Here is a 24,000-nt window from a genome sequence, read left to right as displayed (position 1 = left end):
ACCAATGAACTGTTCTCTGTACTAATAAGACCTAGGTCTTAGTATAACAACTTAAAAATGAGAAGTTTTAGGGCCCTAACATGTAGTTTGTAACTCTTGGTGCATTTACAAGGATTTTAAAATCCAACAAAGACTATTTCAACAGTAATAAGAATGAAAATATTTATACAAAAAGTAGAAAATTAAAAAAAAAAAAGTAGCACCATTAAAGAGAGCTATGCTTCCAGACAAAAATTCAAGTTAAAACTTGTTCTTCCTGCTTCTGTCCTGCAGCTGTCCATCAAAAGCAGCTTTCTCCCTGCGGTCTATCAAATATTTCCCTCACAAATCAATTTTACACATGATCAGCCCATACCCCTACTGAGCTGAACCTCCCCGTTAATTAAGTGAAGAAATTACCATATATATTATATTAATGCAAACATCATTCAGCTAGTAATTCACGGCTGATCTGGATAATGGAAAGGTTGAACACCCATTAACCCAAGCCAACAAAATGGGTTGGCTGAGAAATTCTAGCAGGTCTCATGTGACTTTTCCCTCTAACTGCAGCTCTGCGGTATCTGCTATTGTAATAATTAAAATCCTCCCGGTAGATCAATACTGGAATCTCTTTATGGGAAGTGCCCTGATGGAAATGTCTCAAGGAAGCTGGGGCTGTGGAACTCTGAAAAATTCATTTTTTTTTATCTGACAATTATCACCACACTGCAGACTAATTCAACAGTGCACCCCTCTCACTCTGCTTTGAATGCACTGGAGATTGACATCTTAAAAAACCTAACATCTCATTTTAACAAATAAAGGCACTATTTCCACATACAGTTTGGAATTATCAGCAATCATGAAACCACACAAAAAATTAATATACATTAAGCACTTCATCTTCTGATGGCTTCCTCTGAGTTTCAGTTATTGCTGCCTTCTCCTCATTTCCTTTCTTTGTATCTTCCTGTATTGATCTCTGCCTTTTTATCTCTTAAAAAAAGAGAAAGACATGTAAAATTATTATAAAGCTTGATATTTGTGTATTGAAATATGAATTTACATTATCAGCTTTTTAATATATGTAGCTAAATACTGTTAAATCATAAGATTGGAAAACATTTTTAAAAGTGTACCTACCTGGTCTATTCTCAACATATTGACTGAAAGATTGAAGTTGAGTTTTTCTGACTGTAGAATCCTTGCTGAACACAACGGGATTTCTAAATCGTTCTGTTGCTTTTTGTAATCGCTCAGCCCGGAGATCGTCTGTGCCATTCTAAAAGTAAAACAAACATGGTCAAAGGGCCCTGATCTAAAACATATGAAATTGCACATTACTAAAACAATTTTTACTGATTTAAGATACTGTCATTTAGAAACTTTTTGAAAGAAAAAGGATTTAAAGAGCTCTAAATAGCTCAACTGCAAGTTGTTACCTGTAACCAAAAACTTCGGGAGACATAGTTTAAATGGAGGATCACTCTTAATGACTTTGATTCATCAGACACTGGGAACCCCTGTGTCTTCTCCTGATGATATGTATCACTAAAAAGCCATGTGTCCTCTGTCTGTTCTCCCCACTATTCTGCCCAGCCCCACCGACTTGTATGACAAGAAGAACTAGTTTCTAATTTTATGCCCATTGAGATAAACCACTAATACTGAATGAAGGCTAAAAGGTAGGATTATAATACTACCCCACTGAACTGCATTTCATCAGCTATAACTTTCCATAGCCAGATTTGTAAGTAAGCCCTTTACAGCTAAAGAAACTACAATTATCTTTTCCAGAGCTTCCTATGTTAATACTGGTAACAAATTCAAATGGTTCTATCAACAAGAAATATCCCAGAAGACTGAACCACTGCAGTGTGTGGAAGCTGCAGATACCGAGATGCTGTGTACCAAACAAATATTTCATTTTATACCTAATCTTTTATTATTTTTATTAAGTGTTTTGAAAGTAAATAGGGAAAGGCTAAGATGCATGACTAATAGCTAAGCCTGCTGAATGCTGAAACTGGTTATCAAAAGCTACCAAGACTTTGCCCTTCCTCTGCATTGAGACAATTGGTAATGAGGGAGTCCTCCAATGGCCTATTCTCTAGCCTCAAGGAGGCCTGGGATACAGAATCCTCAAGGGAAGGTAACAGTTTATCCTTTTCCACAAACACAGAATGCCTCATTTATAAACGTGTAAACTGCATTTTATTAAAAAAATAAAACCCCAAATCAATGCTGAAAGCTTCGAGAGAACAGATGGACTCTATACGTTCTTTATAAGCACCATTTAAAAAATCTTAACTAAAAAGATCCATACAAAGACAAGCTGTTTAAGCACACCTTTTGTTGGAATAACTTTAAAAATTACTACATGAGATCTTTTTTCAAAGCAAAACCAATTTCATCTATTTAAATAATTAAATCTTAAGAATGAAAATACCTCTACTTTATTTTTTAAAAGTTATATATTTATTATTAGTATTATGCTTATAATATGCTATGTAGTTAGAACAGAAACAATTTTGGCTTTCATCTGTTTGTTTGTTTAGAAAAGTGTATATTCTACTGTTATAATAACTTTCCAATAGTCTAAAACTCAAGTCTTTACCAAAATAAACAAATAGGGTTAAATTTTTTGAGGCCTGGCAACATGCTAAAATATCAGTGCGATTAGCTAGCAAATCCTATCTTAAGAAACCTTTTTATGACTAGGGACTTCTGCCACTTTACAAATGTATTCCTCTAAACCCGCTAATTCAGTTAGCCTTTTCAATCCATTGTATTATTCTTAGGCCAGCTTCATTCTGCATTAAATCCACTGCAGAAAGCTAAATTGAACGCAAAAAATCAGACCTGATCCAGGCTTTCTTTTGTTCAAAGATAGAGACCAAAAGTCCTCTGGTGCTGCCACACACTTTCATCACCAATTTATAGAAACCGACAGTATACGGGAAAAGCAATGAAAGTCATTGTTTTGGGACTTCAAAGCATCTCTGTGTCAGGGGAAGGAAATCCTTTCAGTCAGCAGGGCAGTCCCCATAGTCCGCAGGTGGGTGAAAAGTTATACAAGACTAAAAGTACCCTAAAGCTAAAAAAATATTAATGATACAATGAGAGGAAAACGGGATAAGGCTTGAATGGGGATAATATGAATAGTCCAAATAATATTAATAATAATAAAATAATTAACAACAACAATGTGACAATTTGCCTAAAATCCTATAAAAGGTAAGATTTATATTGGTACAAAACACATGCAAGTTTTTAAAAATTTATATTCTATCACATACCATCTTCAGGTGTTAATTAACATTAATCTAAACAGGCTGAAGGTTGAGTATGATAGAAAAATATGCTTGACTTCTAGCAATATTCTTCTTAGAAAAATATAAATACATATAGAAGTCAAGAATAGTTTCTACTTTTACTAATATAAAGTAGTAATTTATCTGAAAAAGTTTATCTGATTATTCACTGATTGCCATATTAATATTTAATTTATTGGCTAGTTAATAAAAAGTTTATATCTTAATGTGAAGAATTTAGTAAGAAATTGATTTTAGGATTATAAAGTACCAGTGGAAACCAGAACACACAGATACCAAGCCAAATATTTTGAACAAGATTTACCTTAATGTCTTGCTCTGAGCTCTCAGTTATAGTTTTCTGAGATGTACTGGAGAGTGAATTTGCCACCTGTGGCTGAACTTCTAGGAGCTTCTTCAGCTTCAAGTCCACCAGCTTAGTGTTTTGTTCTGTTAAATGCGCAAATACTGTGAATAACTCAGTGAGATGAATTTAGATGTATAGGCTATCAATTTAGGGGACATCATAAAAATATTATTACATTAAAGAATAAAAGGACATTTGGGTTATGAAATAGTATATTAGACCAGACAAAACTAACTCTCTCTTTCTCCCCCAACTCTTTACACACACACACTCTATAGTATAACTGAATAGTCTTTAGGTATATTAACTATTTTCTTTTTTAAATTGAGATATAATTGATACATAACATTGTATATAAGTTTAAGGTGTACAGTGTGTTGATTTGATATATTTATATACTGTGATATGATTACCACAATAGCATTAGTTAACATCTCTAACATGCCACATAATTATCATTTCTTTTTTGTTTTGGGAACAATTTAGATTTAGTCTCTTAAAATATATTCTTTGCATATATATAAACACATATATGTATTTTTTCCCAAAATCGGTCCCTTTAACAAATGTAGTAAATATACCTAAAGACCACTCAGTTACACTACAGTTAAAAGTAGCTATGCTTACATGAAATCCCAAGCCTGTATTTGATGTATTTATAAGTAATTGTATAGGTTATACATAATAAAACAAGCTATTACAAAGTAGACATTTAAAAGTGATAAATTTTATTCTAAATTATATTTTACAGTTTTGATTCTTCTAGTATATTAAATTTATACATAATCAAATTAAAATAAGTTCTTAACATCTCAGTCATGTATACACTGTTAGAATTCGATGTTTATCTGTGTACATATATACCCAGCATTGAAACAGGGTATATATTTTTTAATTAGAGGGCAGAAATAAAATAAAGATTATCAATTTTTGAATGTGTTAAATATGGATAGAAATTTAAAATAAATTTTTAAAATAAAAAATTTCAAATTATTTTTAGCAAGTACATTAATCTTTAATAATAAAATAGTTCAGAAACAAATGGAAACAAATAATTCTACTTAAACAAATTCACTCAAAGCAACTTTGTAATAAAATGGTTGTAAAAGATATGCCAACCATTTGGTGAATGATATTTTTCATAAAGATTAATAAGTTTTCTAATTATAAGACTCTTAATAATGCTATTATCATTACTTTCATGCAAATTGGTCAGTTTATATTGCCAGGCTTCTCTTTTAAACAATATCTGATGAACTATGGTCAAATCAAGATAAAGATTAAACAATTTATTATTAAAACATTATGACTTTTAAATACATATTAAAAAAGAATTTTTGGGGAAAATAAAGCAAGGATAAAAATCATAATGTATGCTACATGCTTCCAGATTCCAGTTTGTATTCCTATTTCTTATTGCCATGAAATAAACCATAGCCTGAATTGGAAAGTCTATCCTATACACATGCCAACACTTACTGGCATTCTTGAGAGTTGTAAACAATATATTAGCTAACTCTCAAAACAGAAAGACTGAGATGTGTTTCCTTTTTTGGCATATATAAAGTGGGAAGAGAGTTTTTAAAAAGAACAAGAGTCAAATCTGTTAGGCCTAATATTAACAAACCTTTAAAATATCTCACAAAGTTCTTATTACTAAAACTAGAAAATTATCATATTACCTAAGATGGCTGACTTTCTTGTCTTCATACTTATTGTAAAATCAGGAACTATGCATTACTAATGTCATTAATTTTATACTGCCATATATTAAATCTTAAGGCTTCAATTCTGTACTTATGGATGTCCTCAGCAGGAAAAGGATATTTTTGGTTTCTGATAAAGCCTTTGGCAGTGGTTGTGGTGAGAGGGTGGGTAAGGCAAGAATAAAAATCTTTTTCAAAAAGAAAAATTAAACTTACACAGGTTCTACAGAATTTTAAATAGAAAGATAGTTCTGATTTTGGGTTAAACATTTAAAATTTTTCCTTAAATACCAGCTTTCTCTGGGACTTGCACAATTATAAATATGCTGACCTCTACCTAGTAAAGTATAATTTAATACTAGACCATAAAGAAGCTACTGACAAGGGGGCATGAGTTTTCTTGGGTGCTCCCTATAGTTAGGAAGATCCTGGTTGATTGTTTCTTGGACCATTATTTCAGAATTTCAGAGGCCTGCAAGGGCTTGGAAGAATACCTGCTCTCACTCTCTTTAGTTTTCATAGGAAAAGAGTAAATATTAGAGGCTTCACTTCCTTACCTTTAAATCTAGAGAGATCTCAAATGACTTACTGCTATGGATTTAAATTCAATAAGCATTATTGACTGATTTATAATCAGTCATTAAGTATATGTAAAATAATTTATTAGTAGTAGTATTTAAAATTTTAAAGTAAGCACAAAATTTGCAAAATAATATTACAACTAAGACTATCGATTCTAAGCCAAGTCAGAAAATCTGACCCTGAGTTAGATTTACATTCGAAGTATTCCATATGTACTATCTATACCTTACAATACCACACCAAAATATATAGGCTGAGAAGGGACTCAATTATTGAATGCCAAACAAATTATCTTATATAACATAAAATATAAAAGTTAATCTTAGTAATAAGAGAACACAAACTACAGTTTGCTATTCCAATTTTATTGCTAATTTTAAATAATCTAAAAGAAAATAATAACATAAAATTGATGGAAAGTGGATTTAGATTTGTGAGGACACAGATATAAGAAAACTACAAAAATAACTTGTTATCACCACTGATGAGATAACAATAAAATATAATGATAAAGTTTGTCATGCAGCAGGACACAAAATATTTATAATTTGAAATTACCAGAAGTATCAAGGTCATTTTCTAAGTTAGTAAGTTCATCTCCACCTCCTACAACAAAGCCTTCAGGAATCTCCTCGTTAGTATCTATCTCAATATTATCATTTTCATCTGTAGGAACATGTAGTAATAATGTTAGTATATTGTATATTATTTGTTTTATATTGTTTGTCTGAAACACTAAGGAAAAAAGCAGTATTTTAATGGGTTATTCAAATTCAAGTCTGACACAGATCAGCAAGTTAAAATAGTCAGTTTTAAATTATTCTTTCACTATTAGATTGACATTTATATTTTACATTCATATGTCACAGATGAATTGTCACATCAAAGCAGATGTAAAGGTTTTGACAACTTGCCACACTCTATCCTTGAATCACTGAGCCCATTGAGTTCCTATATTTTAAAAAGTACTCTATTAGTAATCTCTAATAACAGCATACAAAAATAAAGTTGGTTTGGTAACAAAGTCATCAAATAATATTTCTAAACTTCACATTTGATCACTTATTAGACATAAATGTATTTTTAAAAATCAGTCTTTAAAAACTTGTAGCTATATTGAAATTATTCATATGAAGACTTGAATGCTTTTATGCTATTAATGAAATATTATCAAAAAAGTACTATAGATAAATTTAAAGATGGAGAGTAGAACAGACAGTACCTTTATGTAAAAGAAAGTTCAGAAACAAAATAGTACATCTCAAAAGACTTAAAAATAAAAAAAACCTGTTATTATTTAAAATTAAATACATGGGAATAAGAAAATTACACTATTTTTTTACACTTATTAAAACGTTTTAGGTCATAATTAATTAATGAAGTTTTTTTTTTTTACATCAAAGATTTCTATTGTATATTTTTTCATTTATATATTTTTTTAAGTGAGGCAACCCTTGATTGACTTCACAGATTGCAAGGACCTTGTCAGTTTACAATCCCTTATTTTTTTATTTTTATTTTTTATGCCTATAGCACCTGGTCTTCCTAGGTGGTCTCTCATCCAAGTACTAAACAAGCCTAACCCTTAGCTTCTGAGATCAGATGAGATTGGGCTTGTTCAGGGTGGCATGGCCAAAGACTATTTTTTCCTTTATAAATCCTGGTGATAGTCTACGGCCATGCCACCCTGAATGTGCCCGATCTCATCTGAACTCAGAAGCTAAGCAGGGTCAGGCCTCGTTAGTACTTGGATGGGAGCCCACCTAGGAAGACCAGGTGCTGTAGGAGTTAAAAAAAAAAAAAATCAATCCTGGTGATAAAATTGGTTAAGTAATTTTGATATTTATACATTTGAAAAGGCACAGCAATGATTTGATTTACCTTTTGAAATACCTATCTAGCCCTGGGAGTTAAAGAGTATTTGCACTGTTCTACAATTTATTTTTTTATTAATAATGAGGTATTAAAATCGAGAAATTCCAAGATTCTACAACTTTGGCTTAATCCTTAATATTTGTCCTTTTCCCTGTACACCTTTGTGCTTGATTTTGGGCTTCCTAAGTAAATGCTAACTATGAGCATTAATATCAATAATAATAGTTTCTATCTATTGAAGACTCACCATGTATACTGTGTAAGCCATTTAGAAGAACACAAAAAGAAAAAAAAGATTGAGAAATGCCCCAAGGGAAAAAGGGTTGCTAAACGCTTTCAAGACACTAAGGCATTATACCTGGTTATATTATTTAAGTACAATCAGTTGAGAGACCTGTTCTAATCAACTGTGCTCGGTCCAACTATTTGACTACTTTCATAAAAGTCAGCATCTTCATCTTCACTATCCTCAAAAATGCTCTAAACAATTTTGTAGCAAATGTAAATGAATTAATAAATATTTTCTGAATGCTAAATAACTATTCAGAACACTTCCTCATATGACTCCATATCAGAGATAGTTTAGTATCAAGAGTTTTTAAGACTGTAATACTTTGTTGCTGTCAACCAGTCTCTATTGATCATGACTGATGATAACCTAGAATGAAAACATAAAATTTGACATTTATTCATTTATTCAAAAAACTTCTACTGTATACTGCAACTGTAATTTACAGCACACTGATAGATGTTGAGAAGATAGCAAGGTATATATAAAACATTTATTCCACCTTAAAGGTATATAGTCAAGTGACTATAATACTATGTAGGACAGGTAAGTGTTATTGAGTAAAAATTAAGAACAGAGTAAATTCAAAAGATGAAAAGATTATTCTTTGCCAATAGTACCAGGAATCGTTTTGTAGAGCAACTAACCTTTAAACTGGGTCTTAAAAATGTACAGGATTTCAAAAGGTACAATTGGGAGAAGGGCATTACAGGGATGAAAGCAGGAAAGAGGAGGTTATGTTCAAAGAATTGTGTAAAGTCCTATTTGGCTCAAGCATACTTAAAGGGAAATAATGGGAAGACAGACTTGAAAGGTAAAACTGCAGAGAGCCCTGAAGGGCAGAATTGGAACTTTAAATTTTACTTGGTAGGAATGGAGAGACACTGGTGCTTAAACATGATTAGCACTGTACAGTTTAAGAGCAGTGTATTTAAGCAGTTTTCTACAATAAGTGTCTTATTATAATCAGTTATGAAATATGTATAATTAGTAATACAAGCACTGAAGCTTATGTCTTTGATAAATTAGAGTGGCTTCAATACTATTTCTATAATATCACGCTTGCTTACATTCCGAAATGCCTTCTTACGTGAAAAAAAAAAGTGGTCTAGAAATACACATTATCTATGTGACATCATCCTTTATGCAACTAGGTGTTGGGGTGGAATATAGAAAGGCTGGAATCAGGAAATCCAGGTTGGAGATTGTTACTACCCCCAGGCAAGCAGTATAGAAAGCCTAACTTAGGATAAAAGAATTGGAAAGTGGGTATGACATGATTTGAAAACTGACTGGATAGCAGGTGGTTGGGGAAGGCTGAGGAAGGGTGAGGCAGATGTCAACATTGATTCTCCAGTGAAAGATAGCATTGCTATGAAAAGAAATACTTAAATCTGGAAATGTGGTCAGATATGGGTACTTTCAGGTTCTGGAAATATGTAGAAAGTTATACCTCCTTTCATTACCCACCTATATAATGTTGGATTCCTGTATGATGTTAAACATGTGTCATTCATTTTATTTCCTGGCTAAATAAAATCTCTGTCTACACTACCACTCACCAGTAATGCTGAGTGGGTTAACTCAATGTTTATAAATGTATTGCTAACCTTAGATAAAAGGATTACTATTTGAGAAGGCAAGAGTAAAAATTGATCTCCTATAAAGCTCAGGTCTTCTTAAGAATGAATTTTCATTTTCTTTCCATTCATTGACTTCAGTTTTATGATGAACACTTGAATTCTTTTCAACAGTTAATGTTACACATTTCTTAACACCTGTGGAAATACTCTAAATACTCTAGCAGAATTAAAGTGCACATGTATCTGTGTATGTATGTTTAAGATACTACGTATTATATATATAAGATATATCTATATCTATATGTATCTATTATCATGGCTAATCACTGAAAACCCAGTAGGTGAGCATGGCAGAAAGTAAATTAGAGATCCATTACACAATAGAAGCTGGTTCCCAAGTATGGCAGGTGTAATGTATGGATGAAAAGGTAAAAGAAGATTGGATATGCACTGGAATGAGACAATGCATTCCAGCTGACATTGCACAGCACTAAAAGCAAAATGGGGATCCCAGTGGCGTGATTGTAGCACAGCAGTAAGGCCAGTCTTGTAACGCTTATTTTTTATAAATAAATTGAATGAAAAAAACCAGGATATTGTTGACAATAAAAAAAGAGTATATGTACTTAAAAAAAAAGAAACTGAGGCTATTATTAAAAATATGTCCACGAAAATTCAGAAAATATTCAGGCAAAATTTCTCATTTGTATTATGATTTTTAAAATTCTCACTGAAAGGACCTATAAAATTCATAACTTGTGAAATTATTCTATAGAAATATGAAAGATTAAAAAAACACAATACACTATTAGTAGAAGCCAAAAATAAAAATTAGTAAAGGTCTATAAGTTTTTATTTTGGTTCAACAAATTTAGATAAATCTATTTGCTATTTAAGGATTATGCAGGCATACATTCTCAAAGACAAAATTTTAAAAAAATTTTCTTCATTGAAATGCAAAAACAACATACACTATTTTATTTAAATCAAAGAGGGGCAAAAATGTCAGTTTAAAAGTTAAATGATCTTCACCTAACTCAAATCAAAGTGACAAGCTATATACATAAATATATACATACATAAAATATATAAAATATATATCATATAGACCATATAATATATAATAAATAAAAGACATAATATAATCTTAGAACAAGATAGACACCTCCTCCAAGTGCCCGTGGACCATTACAAAATTTAACATTTGACTAAAATAAAAACTTATTAATTCCTAAAGCAGAAATTCAGGCCATATTCTCTGACTACAATACCACACAACTAAAAATGAAAATACTAAACTTTGTTTGTTGTCAAACACTTGAACCTTGCTAAGATCGATCAATACAACAAGTGAACCCACCAGTTTTTTACATAGAGTGAGAATTTTAAAATTAGGCTATTACAGGTGTATAACTACAAATTAATGCAGAAATTGAAAAAAAGTGTAGTATAACAAAGTATCAAACGGCTTCTCTCGTAAATCCTAAAACTACGTCAAAAAGAGGACAGGTAAAAGCTAGGCTATAGCTCCTTGGAGAGGTGCGATTCTGTTATTTCACAAATATTAGGCTATTTCTGGTTGTAATAGGATGCAAGTAGGTTGCTTGAATACATGGTTATCCATGACTTAAAATACGTTGCATATGTTCTCTGTGGACACCATTTAGCTGAATATACTGCACCTCGAACATACTAAATTTTCTTTCTTCAATGAGGCTGGTTGCTGCTTGAGAACGGTAAAAAGCAAGCTTTTCAAGTGGGTTCAGGCAATGAGTATGAGTAATAATCATGTTCAATACATTCCCCAGGCTGTGCTTCTACCTTATAATTGCCAGCTTTTGACTACCCACTCTTTTTTGTCACTCTGGACCACTGCTTCCAAAATCTTTCTATCCTAGTTCTCCATCTAGGCTGGTCTCTACTTATTTCTCTCACCTCCTTTCACACTATTCAGACCTGATGATTCCTGCCAAACAGTGGAAGAATGGACCTTAATTTGTTAATTCTTTTCCTTGACCTATCAACCTCATAGGATCATTTTCACTTAGGAATTAGACTTCTGTGAACCCAAGCGAATTTTTAATTTGCTATGCAATGGTTATCAAACTGTACTGTGCAAGCAAAATCTAGCCCACCACATTTCTGAGGAACATAACAGTCTTGCCCATTAATTTACATATTGTTCAAGGCTGCTCTCAGGCTACAAGGGCAGAGTTGAGTAGTTAAGACAGAGACCATGTGACCTGCAAAGCCTAAAGTATTCACTCTGGTCCTTTTTAGGAAGTTTGCCAAATCCTATCCTAGCAGAGCGGTTGGCACTGCTCAGTGGATAAATACCATCTGTATGAATAGCTGAATTTCAGGCAGGAATTTTACTTTCTCCCTTGTCCTAAAGGTCTGTTCCCCCAACTACCAGCTCCAAGAGCTTCAGCTTAGACCTTGAGGCCAGAGCAGATCTAGTCTGATCCATATGCCTTTAGGGAGACAGAGCAATATTCACTACTGAGGTCAGGAAATAGGCCTGCTCCACTTATTGTAGGTCAACTTTAGCTCTGATTAAGAGCCTACCATCTGATACGTGGCTGCTTCCAGCATCCAATGTATGCTGTGTCCTATGAGAGAAATGTACCTTGGTCACTTTATTCTTAGGGAACAGAGTCTAGGTTCCTCAGCAGGTTCTCATAAATCATCTGTTCAACTTTGTCCCATCTTCATGTTACCTGGCTTTCCCCCTGTTCTGGTCTGTACTTCTTTGTTAGTGCTGCAGATCTAACCCTCATTTGTTCTTTATTTACTTTGTTGACTATTGAATGATGCTCAAATCAAGTCTTTCCCTAGCTAACTTTCCCAAGCTAACCAAATAGTAAGATATCCATTTTTGGGGGCTGTAACACTAACAAAATCTCTCTACTTAGTCTAGTACTGGCTCAGCTGGGGTTGGATTATAGAGATGAAACAAATTACATAGCTGACCCATCCCATACCATCAAGTAAAATATTTAAATCTTAGCCTTCCCAGAGTTTACAACTCATTTAGCAGTGTTACTTGCTCACTACTGGGGGGAACAAAATTAAGAGAGACACTGTATGCCTCTCTGTGGTATTATTACTGTTCTCCTATGGGTCTATAATGTCACAGGCGGGTAGCATTAGTGGCTTTAGGACAGTCTATCTCGAGGGTCAAGAATATAAAACTTTTTTTCCTATTATACTGATATATGAGGAGGCAAAGATTTTTAAAGACTTACTTAGAATATTTGGACTTTTTATAACATCGAATAACAAATAAAACGAATTATCATAGCATTATATAAATGTAACTGTAAGTACTTATTGATCTTACTATAAAACTTTAGTAGAGAATATAGACATTACAATAACAATTCTGAATGATAGGAGTTAAAAAGGTACGATGAAGGATTTAACTGAGATGTAAACATTTAGAGAGGTACAGAGGGACAGATACATAGCTGTTTGGGAAAACAGCTTTCAAATTTATGGGGGAAGATTATATGCTATAGGCAATAGTTGGAATTCTCTATAATAGTATGATTTTAACATAAGGAATCAATTAGGACTAACAGTAGTAAGTTTCAGTTTACTATAGGGAAACATATTGACCTAGAAATAGCTTACCTGTGTTTCAGTTCACTAAGATCTATTTGAGTCCTCACTTACCTACTCTTCACGTGATCTTAGCATTCTAAGACTAACTCAGGACAAGTATCTAGAATATTTTGGTAGATGAATAGGTTATAGAGCTAAAACCCACAGGCTTCTTAAATATATTCCTCTTAAAAATCTAAAACGGTCCAAGGTAAAGATGCCTAAATTGAGCAGCAAGAGACAAAATTAAAATTCTCTTTAATTATGTACGTTATTCCTTGTCCCAATATCAAGTTTAGACTAATTTCTAGACACTGAAGAAGACCCTTTTAGGATAAGGAAACCAAGAAGAAATAGATATGACTCATTCAAAATTCTTACATGTCTGGCTATAATACCAGAACATTGTTAAAGCTACTTTCTAAAGATCTGGTTCAAAGTGAAAAGCTTTTGTGATCTTTCAAAGCTCACTACTAACAAGTCTTGTGATCTAGATATTAAGGACTTGATTGAATTTTACTCATTGCTAATACAATTAATGAGATAGATTAGAAATCATAAATCAAAGTCTGTATGAGTTTTCTCCTAAACCATATTCTAAGAAAGTATTCTTGAGCTGTTAAAAATTAAGCCAAGAAGTAGATTTGGAAAACATCAACAGTTATCTTCTGATTTACTATGCCTCCTTTAGTTTTTTGCAACATAGCAATAGGTTAGAAACTTTATGTATTTGATGCAACATTTTGAAGTAAGAATATAAAGTTCCAAAAGGTCTATTGCGGATTTCTGGGTTGTCTGCAGAATATGATACAAGATTCTTTAACTCACCTCCAGATGCCTTTGACCTTTCTTTCAACTTTTCTGCAGCCATTTCACCATAGCTGGGAAGTTCTGACATCTTCACTCCAGATCGAGCTTCTGCTATTAGCTGACGAGCTCTCTCTCTCAGCTGCCGACGTCGCTCTTCATCTTGCTGCTAAGATATATTGAACAGTTGCCAACTCAGTAATTGACAGAAATGCAATTTCATTTTCAATCTGATCATCATGATAGTAACTGGTTTACAGCATGGTGCTTGGCCCACATTATAAATAGGATGCTCTATATCAGTTGGATGTCACACCATTTTTAAAAGACATCCTAGAATCAGATTTTTAAAAAAACATTTACAAATTACTGTATTAAAATGCCTGTTAAAAATTCAGAGTAGCCCCTAAAGAATGTTTGGCAATAGCAGAAACTATTAATAATAAAATAATTGGGCTTATAGAAAAAGTCATAATATTGAAAACAGAATTTCAATTAATACCTTATTTTTTAAGAACAGAATTTAACTTGCTGTTTTCTAATAAAGACATAAAGTAATGACTAAAAGACATCTTTGATAGCAGAAAATGCTGCTTTACCATGATGATTAAATATAGGAAATGGTAATTTTAGGGGGTTGGAGCAGGCACGGGGATAGTATGTTGGCTATTAAGTTATTGTTATTGTTAGTTTAAAATTGGAATGGGTAACTGATGTACTATCCCCATTCCTACTCCCTCTTCTCCCAGATGCACACTGAGAAGAAAAAGTAAAATCTAATGTGGTTTTTGATATTTAAAATAATCAAAGACTACAGAGAATTAAATAAAATAGTTTTTGCCAACCAAAAAAGGATTATTATGAGTCACATATAATTAATGTGAAATTGCTTTGTAAACTAGAAAGTAGGTAAAATAAGGCATTATTATAACAAAATAATGCCTGACATAATCTGGCCCCAACATCTTTGCAGCATTTTCTTCCCTTAACCTCTCCCAACTTCCATTAAACCTCATATTTATACATATGGAATTGCTTGTATCATGTAGTTAGTTTCTCATGCACACATGATTTGAATATGTCATTTCCTCTTTCTGGAATGTTCTTTTCTCATCTTATTTAACTCTTTTTCAGTCTTTGATATTCAATTCAAATCCACTGAACTTCCTTTGACGATCTTTCCCTCCTCCCCACTGGTGGAATAAAGTCCTCCTTCTATGTTATTATAGTACCCTGTGTGTGTGTGATTATTATTTAAAATAACATTTATTAAGGTCATTATAACTGTAAATTGCCTCCTTTTCAGCAGAACTGAGCTACTTGAAGGCAGGAGCTATATCTGATTTATCTTTGTATCTCTGATCCTTAGCACATACCTTGGTACTTGGAACTTGCTATAGAAAGTTCAAGTATGAAAACTTATAATTCATACTCTCAAAAGCTTATAGAGGAAAAGATACAAGAGCCACAATAAAGAGGTTTGATGAAAATGAAGCAAGAGTTTAGAAGAAAGAAAGAACATACTTGGCTGAGGGACAAACGGAAAGCATCATGGCGGTATAATTTTGAACTGGGCCTGCAGAATGAACAGGACTCAGGGGTAAAGATGGGAATTGGTAGTTAGGTGGGTCAGTGTAGAAGAGACTAGGATGCAGGAACAACACAAAGATATTGAGGCAGGAATGTATACTGGGGGAAAAGCAGTTTTCCTAGCATAGGGCAAAAATAATGACAGATAAAGCAAGAAAAATAAAACTAGATAGGTAAAGGCCCTGTTCGACATTTTTATTCTAAAGAAAGTATGGGCCAATGAGAAGTTTGGTTTTGTGTCTGTCTGTTCTCCCCCCACCCCCGCTCCTTTTAAAAAATCTTTTGGTCTAAAGCTAATGCATAAGATAGGCTGGCATAGAGGGACTGGAAAGAGACTTGTTGGGAGGCTATTATAATAGTCCAAAATAAGATCCAGAGCTAGGACAGTGGCAATAAAAATGGGAAGAGACAAGTGTAAGAGATATATTAGAGACAGAATTAATACCTGTACCAATTCTTGGTAATTAATTAGATGTGGAGGGAAGAAAAAGGCTGACTCAGAAGTTTTAAACTTGGGCAACTAGTAGAACTGTGGCACTAAAAATAGAAAAAAACTAAGAGGAATTATAAGAAGGGAAGGAGAGGAAGTTTAAGGTCAGACAGACTGGGTTTGATTGGTTGGCAGGATATCTGAGGAAATATATTAGCAGGTAGTTGGGAAGTGAAACTGATGCTAGGAAGTAAAGTCTAACTATGACCATACTGTGAAGTTACAGGACTATATGAAAGTACCCTGAAGAGGTACTACAGAGAAAAAGGAGGGCTACTAATTAAAACATGGAAAAAATCGACATTCAGATAAGACAGAAAAAGAGAAGAAGTAGAACACTGATGTACCCTGAGAATCAAAGTAGAAGCAGCTTTCATAAAAAAGGGAGTTACTGACTACAGTAAATGTTAGAGGTTAATAGTCTGAACATGAAAAGCGGTCAATTGAATTTGGTAGGTAATATTGTTAGGTGCAGAGGGAAACACCAGATTGGTAGAGCTCAAGCTTAGGCAATTCTTTCACAAATTCTGAAATGTCTAGAAATGAGAGCTGTCGAAATTAATGGAGGTAGGTTAACAGTGGTATCAAATATACCCAGAGAGAAGATAGAAGCTCCCAGTGAACAAAGTGAAGTAGTTCCAGTATCAAAAAGAACAATGACTGCAATAAAATCACATATTGGATCAATGAAAAGCTATCAATTCATTATGATGTTCAAAAAGTTCTTCTAAGGATGTGTAGACTCATTTCAGGCAGCTTTCAAAATAACTCCTGAAAATTAGCGATTAGAGTAAAAGAACGAAACAATTATCTTGTCTTTTCAGTGGGAACTAAATTTTAGGGTAACTAAATAGTCTCAGTCAATGAGAGAAAGCTCTACTTTACAAAATACCAGCTATAATAATAATTTCAAAAAAGTAAAACTATAAAAATATAACTTTGTCATTCATAAAAGAATGACTGATTCTGGCAAGAATTATCAACTGTTATTAGAGCTCTTAGGTGAATGCCTGCTGGGGAACAGGATATTCATAGATTACTCTGGCAGACTGTATTTTCTAAAGATGGCCACAACTGAATTTCTCATCCCACACACTCTCTGCAATGTGACCCTACCACTCCTTCATCAAGAACTAGAGTTTAATTCTCCCCCTTGAATCAACGCCAGCTTTAGTGACTTGTATGTAATCGACAGAATGTAGAAGTGTTGTAGGTGATTTCTAAGGCGAGGCAGGAAATGCCACACCCCTTTTGACCTGTTCTCTTGAAATTTCTGTGTTTTATACTCTCTGGTAACCTAGTCATGCTGTGAGAATCCCAGGATACATGTAGGTGCTCCAGTTCACAGTCACAGCTGAGTTCAGCCTTCAGACTTCTTGGCCCAAGGGCCAGACATGTGAATGCAGAAGCCTTTATATGATCTCAGCCTTTAGCCATTTTAAGTCACCCCTAACTGTTCAAGTCTCCCTAGCTGAGGCCCTAGACAATGTAGAACAGACACCAAGCATCCTTACTGTGCCCTGTCTGAAGTCCTGACCCTCAGAACCTGTGAGCATAAAAAACAATTTTTTACACCACTAAGTTTGGGATAGTTTGTTACACAGCAACAGTAATTGGAACACACACTTAAGTAACACCACACAGATTATTTCCTAATTACAAGGGGAAAACCTAGTTGTAAATAGAAAGATCAGAACCAAATCAGGGATTAGGGATCACTAATTTAATGGTCAGTCTTAGCGTCACTAATGTTCAGTCAACTGTATGTCATATGTTTTTTGATGTGAAGCACATGAAGTACACATCACCCACAAGAGACTAGTCTAAATGTTTAAAGTGAATCCACTAAGCCTTTACATATAATTTCCAGTTTATCATAAACACAGGGGTTAGAGAAACATGATAAATGACTCAGCAAGGAAGCAACCAAATAAATCCAGAAGGTAGGATATTCAGGACAACTGACACGGTCATTTTAATGAGAGAGAGTCATGAAAACAAATACAACAAAACCTACTAACCAGTCACCATCACCACCAACAAGAGGGATCAACCACATAAAACGTATATAGTCCCGTGGAAGATACTGGTTTGGACAAACCAGCTGTAAAGGACATTGTTGAACCAATTAGAGAAATCGGAATATAATCAGAGTATTAAATGAGAAGAAATGCAACTTGACTTAAAAAAAAATAGTTTATATATTTTGGCAAAAATAAATATACATAAAAATATGTATGCACAGAGAAAGACTTAGAATTGGTATTCACGAAGTTGTTAAAGATATCTGCGTGTAGAAACATGATATTTTTGTTTTCCTTCATTTATCTTCATTTTCTAATTTTCTATAATACACTTAAAGTACTCTTGTAATAAAAGTTTTTTTAATAAAAGAATCTTGTGAGGAGGAAGGAAAAAGATGAGATGGTAGGTTTCCTAGGCTGGGTGATATCTGTGGTAGGGGCAACAGAAGAGAGATCTAACATTCAAGAAAAAACTTATTAGTATTTATTTAGAGACACAAGCTTATATGTAGTTAGAGGAGTGGTATGCACTGGGCAGGGTGAGACCGAAGATGCAAAGACTAATATACAAAATCCTCAGTTCACTATTAGTATTTCTGAACTTGGAAAATATACTAGGAATAAAAGGAAATACTGACTTGATGATGGTGAATTTGGTGAGGTTGCTGATATTTTCTGAGCTTTTATGTCACAACTGCTTTACATGCATGGTCTCATTTAATTTTCACAATCCAATTTTTACCAATGAAAATATTTAGGTTTAGAGTTCCAAGGTCACACAGCTAGAACTGATGTCAGAGCCCAGAGCCCAGCTGAGGTCTATCTCACTACAAAGCCCTTGTTCTTAAACACGAAACTATTTGATCCCCAAAAGAATCAAATTACATGATAAACTGAGGAAAATTGAGCTTTTACTAAACTTTCACCTTTTGAACTTAAGAACACTAATAAATACCATTATTTGATATGCCTCAGGCAACTAGGTTTAAGTGAATTTCACTGTGTGAAGAATAACTTCTTGCAGAGCTGGAATTTGGTGATTCAGAGTAAGATGAAGTGGTCTTAGGTCATCTTAACTGAGTTAAAATGAAATAAATGATTCTACATTTCTGAATATGAAATGGAAACCTAATATTTTTCCTCACAAGCTACCACCTTCCCTTTGGTCTCCCCCTCCCTCACCCAATAATAATACTCCCATCTGCAAATGTTTCTGAGAGCTTACCAAGAGTGCAATTTGAAGCAGGCAATCATTAATAAAACCAACTCTAAATACTAATTAGGGACACTTTATCAATTTCCATGTAAATTGTTTGTTTGTACTTATTTACCCACCATTGTTCTCCATACAATAGAAAAAAAATGCAAATGAACAAATCAGAATGCAGCCCCAATGGGACTTTCTGTTTATAACCATTAGCCCAGAGGTGTGCTGTAATTCAATTCTCAAGTAGCAAGATTTAGCCTCATTAACAGACAGCAAGGGCAGGTTACAACTCATAAAACCCTACAGTAAACAAGTTTATGGACACAGCACAAAATCTTGAGCCTGATTGACAGAATTCTAGTTCCCTATCAGATTGACTTGATTTACTTTTCTACTAATGTCCTAACACCAGAGACAATTCTGCTTGGGCCTAGAGCTCTCCAGCGGGATGGCATATCTGCATCGTTTGTTTTCTCACCCTTTAACTTCCCTTAAGACAAAGAACCAACTGAGAAAATAGAAGTTAATTGTTAAGGTCAGAAGGAAAAGCTTGTAATTATAGCAATTGATAATGCAACTAATTTTAATTGATAGTATTAATTTTCAGATTCATTATAAGTAAAACGATTTCACTTTAATTTTTATATGTAAGCTCCATTAAAAGTGAGTTTTTGCAGTAATATTTAAAGAATAGATAGTAACAAAATCTAATCATCTTTTACTTAAAAAAGATATTGTTTATGCCAAAGGAATAAAATGACCAGAGAGTAAGAATGATATTATTTATTATGTTTGTATAGCATTCACCAAACCGCTCAAATAAGTAGATAATGAATATTTCTTAGATGGTCTGCCTAACTACCCAAGTACAGAAACGCATTATTGCTATGTTTCGACTATTCTGTATTCAAAGGAAGACAGAGATGCATAGCTTTAAATAAATCATCTGTTTACTACTTCTGCTGAAAAAAACTTTAAAAATCTTTTCACGGGATACAAACGTAAGGTAACACTGAAGAGCTGCTATCTTTACAAAGAAAAGTATACTGAAAAATTCAACACATAGGAAACCTATATGTCTCTCATTTACCTGTCTAGTCTAAATACACTTAAAGAAACTAAAGTAGTTAGGCTTCCTATTTCTAAGGATGGCTCTCATGAGATTTATCTTTTTTACACATAGTATTATTTAGAGTTAGACTGAGTTATGTTGAATAATCTAGATTTTGTAAAATGGATGTACTATTTGGAGGGTTTGATGGGGGCTGTATTTTGGGAGACTTCCCTCTCCATTACCATCTTTTTACAACAAATTTTTGAGTAAACATGCCTGCGCCCTGTATTTTCACACATGTAGTCTCATTTACTACTCACAACTCTGTAAAGTTAACTACTATCTCTTTGATTTGATAGCAATTGAATCTCACTTACATACACTACCCAAGGTCACACATCTTGTAAATCTCATAGTAAAAATTAAAAGCAGTGTCTGTCTGATTTCAAAGCACTGGTCCTATTACAAAACTGGCGTACAGAATTTTCCTTAATTTATACAGGTTAAATCCCCCTTTGAGCTATTGAACGCTGAGAGATGAAGAGAAACTGACTTGCTCATATTCATTTAAAACTTAGGTTCCCAACCTTAAATTATAATCCTTTAAAAATGTGCTGAATATGGTACACTTAAGTTTTACTTCTCTTTTTGCTAATATCCCCAGGACAATGCAAAGTCCTGTTATAGTGCAAAGAGCTTGTATTTCAATACAATGGATTTAAGAATTTCAAATGTAGAAAGTGGATCAGAACTAACCACTTTGGACATAAGCTGAAAAAATATTTAGCCCTTTCACAGCATATCTTCAAAGTTACAATTTTCCTTATCGTTCTGAAATGGCCTACAATCTACCATAGATGCACTAGTAAAACTTGACAATTTAAGGACAAACTCTTCGAGAATAAGTAATATAATTCCTTGTTTCCGTTCCATAAAAATGTATTGGTATGCAATTTTTATATTTCACAGTTCACCGACATCTAGGCAAGCTTTCTTCCACTGCTTCAATGGTGCTACTTTTAATTTTATCCTCCTTAGTCGTAGTAATTAAAGTGATCAGCAGTGGCATCCCAGCGGCTTTGACACAGCTACAATCCCCTAGCAGACTTTTGCTTTTTAAGGAGGAGAAAAAGACTACAGTTTCATTTCACAGAGAACAAGAAAATCAAGCTTCTCCAATCCTCAACTTTATTCAATTGTTCTTTCATCAGCCTTTGGATCTTAAGAATCAAATAAAAATGGCTGCCACGGGGGGTCCTTTTTATACATGCCGCAAATGTCACCAACTGACATTACTTAAGTCAAAAAATGATGCCATGGATTTGTGAAGGTGAATTAGAACATGAGAAACTGTCAGTGTAGCTGCTGAGATCATTACCCACCCAAGGGTGTCTTTCATAACATTAGATATTTTTATTCAATCAGTTGAAAAATATATGTTGAAAAGTTTTTCTATTTAAAAAATATGTCTACACACATTTTTGTGAAGTAAGCGTTAATGTTAGCATCCTTACTCCTTGTAAATTTGTGTTTATAATAGAACAAAGCTCCCTATTTCTTCCAACAAACTTATAATTCCACATCTTTTACCTCCCTTAATAACACAATATCCTGTGCTTGTGTTATCTTCAGTGTTTCACACAGTCTTATTCACACAGTCTTAGTAATTGGACTTTTATGAATTAATTACACTAAATACATTTTAAGTTATCTTAAAAAAATTTTTTTAAAGGGCTTTACTTAGTACTGCTAGTATTTCACAGGGTTCTATTCTCAAAATGGTCCATGAAATTCCTCAATTTTGTAGTAAACTAAGAGAAAGAACTTGACTGTCACCCTTTCATCATTAGACAGGAAGTAAGACTGTTATTAGGCATTCAGAAAAGACAAAAAAAAAAAAAAATTCTGTGCTTGTCCAGAGGCAAGGATTACCAAAATGCACCTCTTCACTTGCTACTGAAGATAAAATGAAAATAAAAAAATAAAATAAAAAGATCTTTAAAGGTTTAGGTAGACTAGATATTTTACTGCCAGCCTGATCAGCTCTTGACTGAATAAATAGTATTTAGGGTAAAACATTAAAACTGTTTAGCAGATCTTTTCAATCCATTTCAAACTTTTCTTATGCTGGTTTGTAATATAAGCAGACATGCTTATAAATGGCCACACCTGCTCATTTCTCTGGGGATGGTCTGATCTGTGTTTCTCTAACAAAGAAAGAAAGAAAGAAAAATCAGCCTTTCTTGTTGCAAAACAGAGTGGAAAGTCAAAATCTTTCTCAAGTTTGCCCCATCTGGTCAGATTAAATCTTTGATCAACCCTAGGGATTACATTTATTTTTGTAGTAACTACTAAATTTTGGATTTTGTTAAATTACATAGGCAAAATATGAAAAAATGTGAATTTAACTTTGAGATCTAGTTTTAAATATATGAGTAGAAAATATAAAAGGACTAATTTGAAAAAATAGACATGCATTTTAAGAATTTAGATTTCATTTAGTATTCAATTCATAAAACTGAATATATTATACTAAGGTTTTTATATATCTCTTTGTTTCAAGATACAGCAACAATTATTTTTAATTGTAGCATTTGTTCTGCCTGTGTGCTGGTATACTATGCTGTTCAAATAAGAAATTCTAAACATAAGAGTGTGATCAAGTTAATGTTGCTAAATGAGCCTTTAAGTATCTGGAAGGAATCTAGGATATAAAGTTTTTATATCCTACATCAGTGGTCATTTTCTTTCATTCATTAAACCAATATATATGACTTTCTAGTAGGTACTATATTTCTCTAAGAATAATTATTTTAGGATTATAAAAGTAATTATTATGTTTTTGAAAACTTAAACCTGCATTAGCAGAACTAATAGAAATAGTTTGTGCCTCCAAAAAGGTCCCTTTGATAATTTAATTCCTCTTTTCTTTGTGAAATTGATAACTTCTTAGTTTAAAAAATTATAAGAAAAAAAGAAGAATGGCTGACTAAGTAAGTATCACCTTGTGTTACATCCAAGGCCTCTTGCTGGTTGTCTGGCTGCTCTTTTATAGGCAAAAAGGAGCTGAACGCTCCCTGGCTCCTTAGATCTGGCCCAACAAATGCACTGCCAGTCATGCACATGGATCTAGCTTAAAACCCAGTGTGAGCCTAAAAGAAGCCAGTCAGACTGGCACCTACTCATGCAGAAGGAGATAGATTTGTCATGACAGGCTGATTATTCAATGTAAAGAAACAGTTTAGCTTTTCTAATCTGGTACAAATACATCTTTCTCAGCAAAAAAGTAAAAGGTCTAACAGTTCAAGTATTTAAAGTAAAGAAACCAACAAAAAAAAATATAACGTCAAAGTAAACCATAGATATTTTGTGCTAAAGCATTCTACAAAATTGTCCTATAGCCCCATGCAGATAAATAAGACTTAACCCTTCAGAAGTATGACATCCACGTGTCATATTAAAATAAAATATTGCTAGTCAAAAAATATTTTATTATATTTTATATTTTTTGACTAGAAAAACTT

The 24,000-nt window shown here is 33.2% G+C and overlaps 1 protein-coding gene and 1 pseudogene across 14 annotated transcripts in view; one reads left to right on the top strand and one right to left on the bottom strand.

The window, feature by feature from the left end:
* The window catches only part of EHBP1 (EH domain binding protein 1), a 292,696-nt gene that overhangs the window by 44,041 nt on the left and 224,655 nt on the right, over positions 1-24,000 (bottom strand). For 7 of the 14 annotated variants that reach the window (XM_016163002.2, XM_016163001.2, XM_036225112.1 and 4 more), the window contains 5 exons: positions 14,133-14,280; positions 6,510-6,617; positions 3,622-3,746; positions 1,126-1,264; positions 872-978 (listed from right to left, as the gene is read on the bottom strand). In XM_016163002.2, coding sequence (XP_016018488.2) covers positions 872-978; positions 1,126-1,264; positions 3,622-3,746; positions 6,510-6,617; positions 14,133-14,280 — 627 coding nt within the window. The remainder of the gene's footprint in view (positions 1-871; positions 979-1,125; positions 1,265-3,621; positions 3,747-6,509; positions 6,618-14,132; positions 14,281-24,000) is intronic. The other 7 variants (XM_036225113.1, XM_016163010.2, XM_016163009.2 and 4 more) reach the window with 3 other exon arrangements.
* LOC118605956 lies at positions 7,621-7,739 on the top strand (annotated as a pseudogene).

This window comes from Rousettus aegyptiacus, unplaced genomic scaffold (assembly GCF_014176215.1).
Source record: "Rousettus aegyptiacus isolate mRouAeg1 unplaced genomic scaffold, mRouAeg1.p scaffold_m13_p_7, whole genome shotgun sequence".
NCBI lineage: Eukaryota > Metazoa > Chordata > Mammalia > Chiroptera > Pteropodidae > Rousettus > Rousettus aegyptiacus.
The sequence above is the reverse complement of the archived record's forward strand: the minus strand, read 5'-3'. Positions and strand labels throughout refer to the sequence as shown.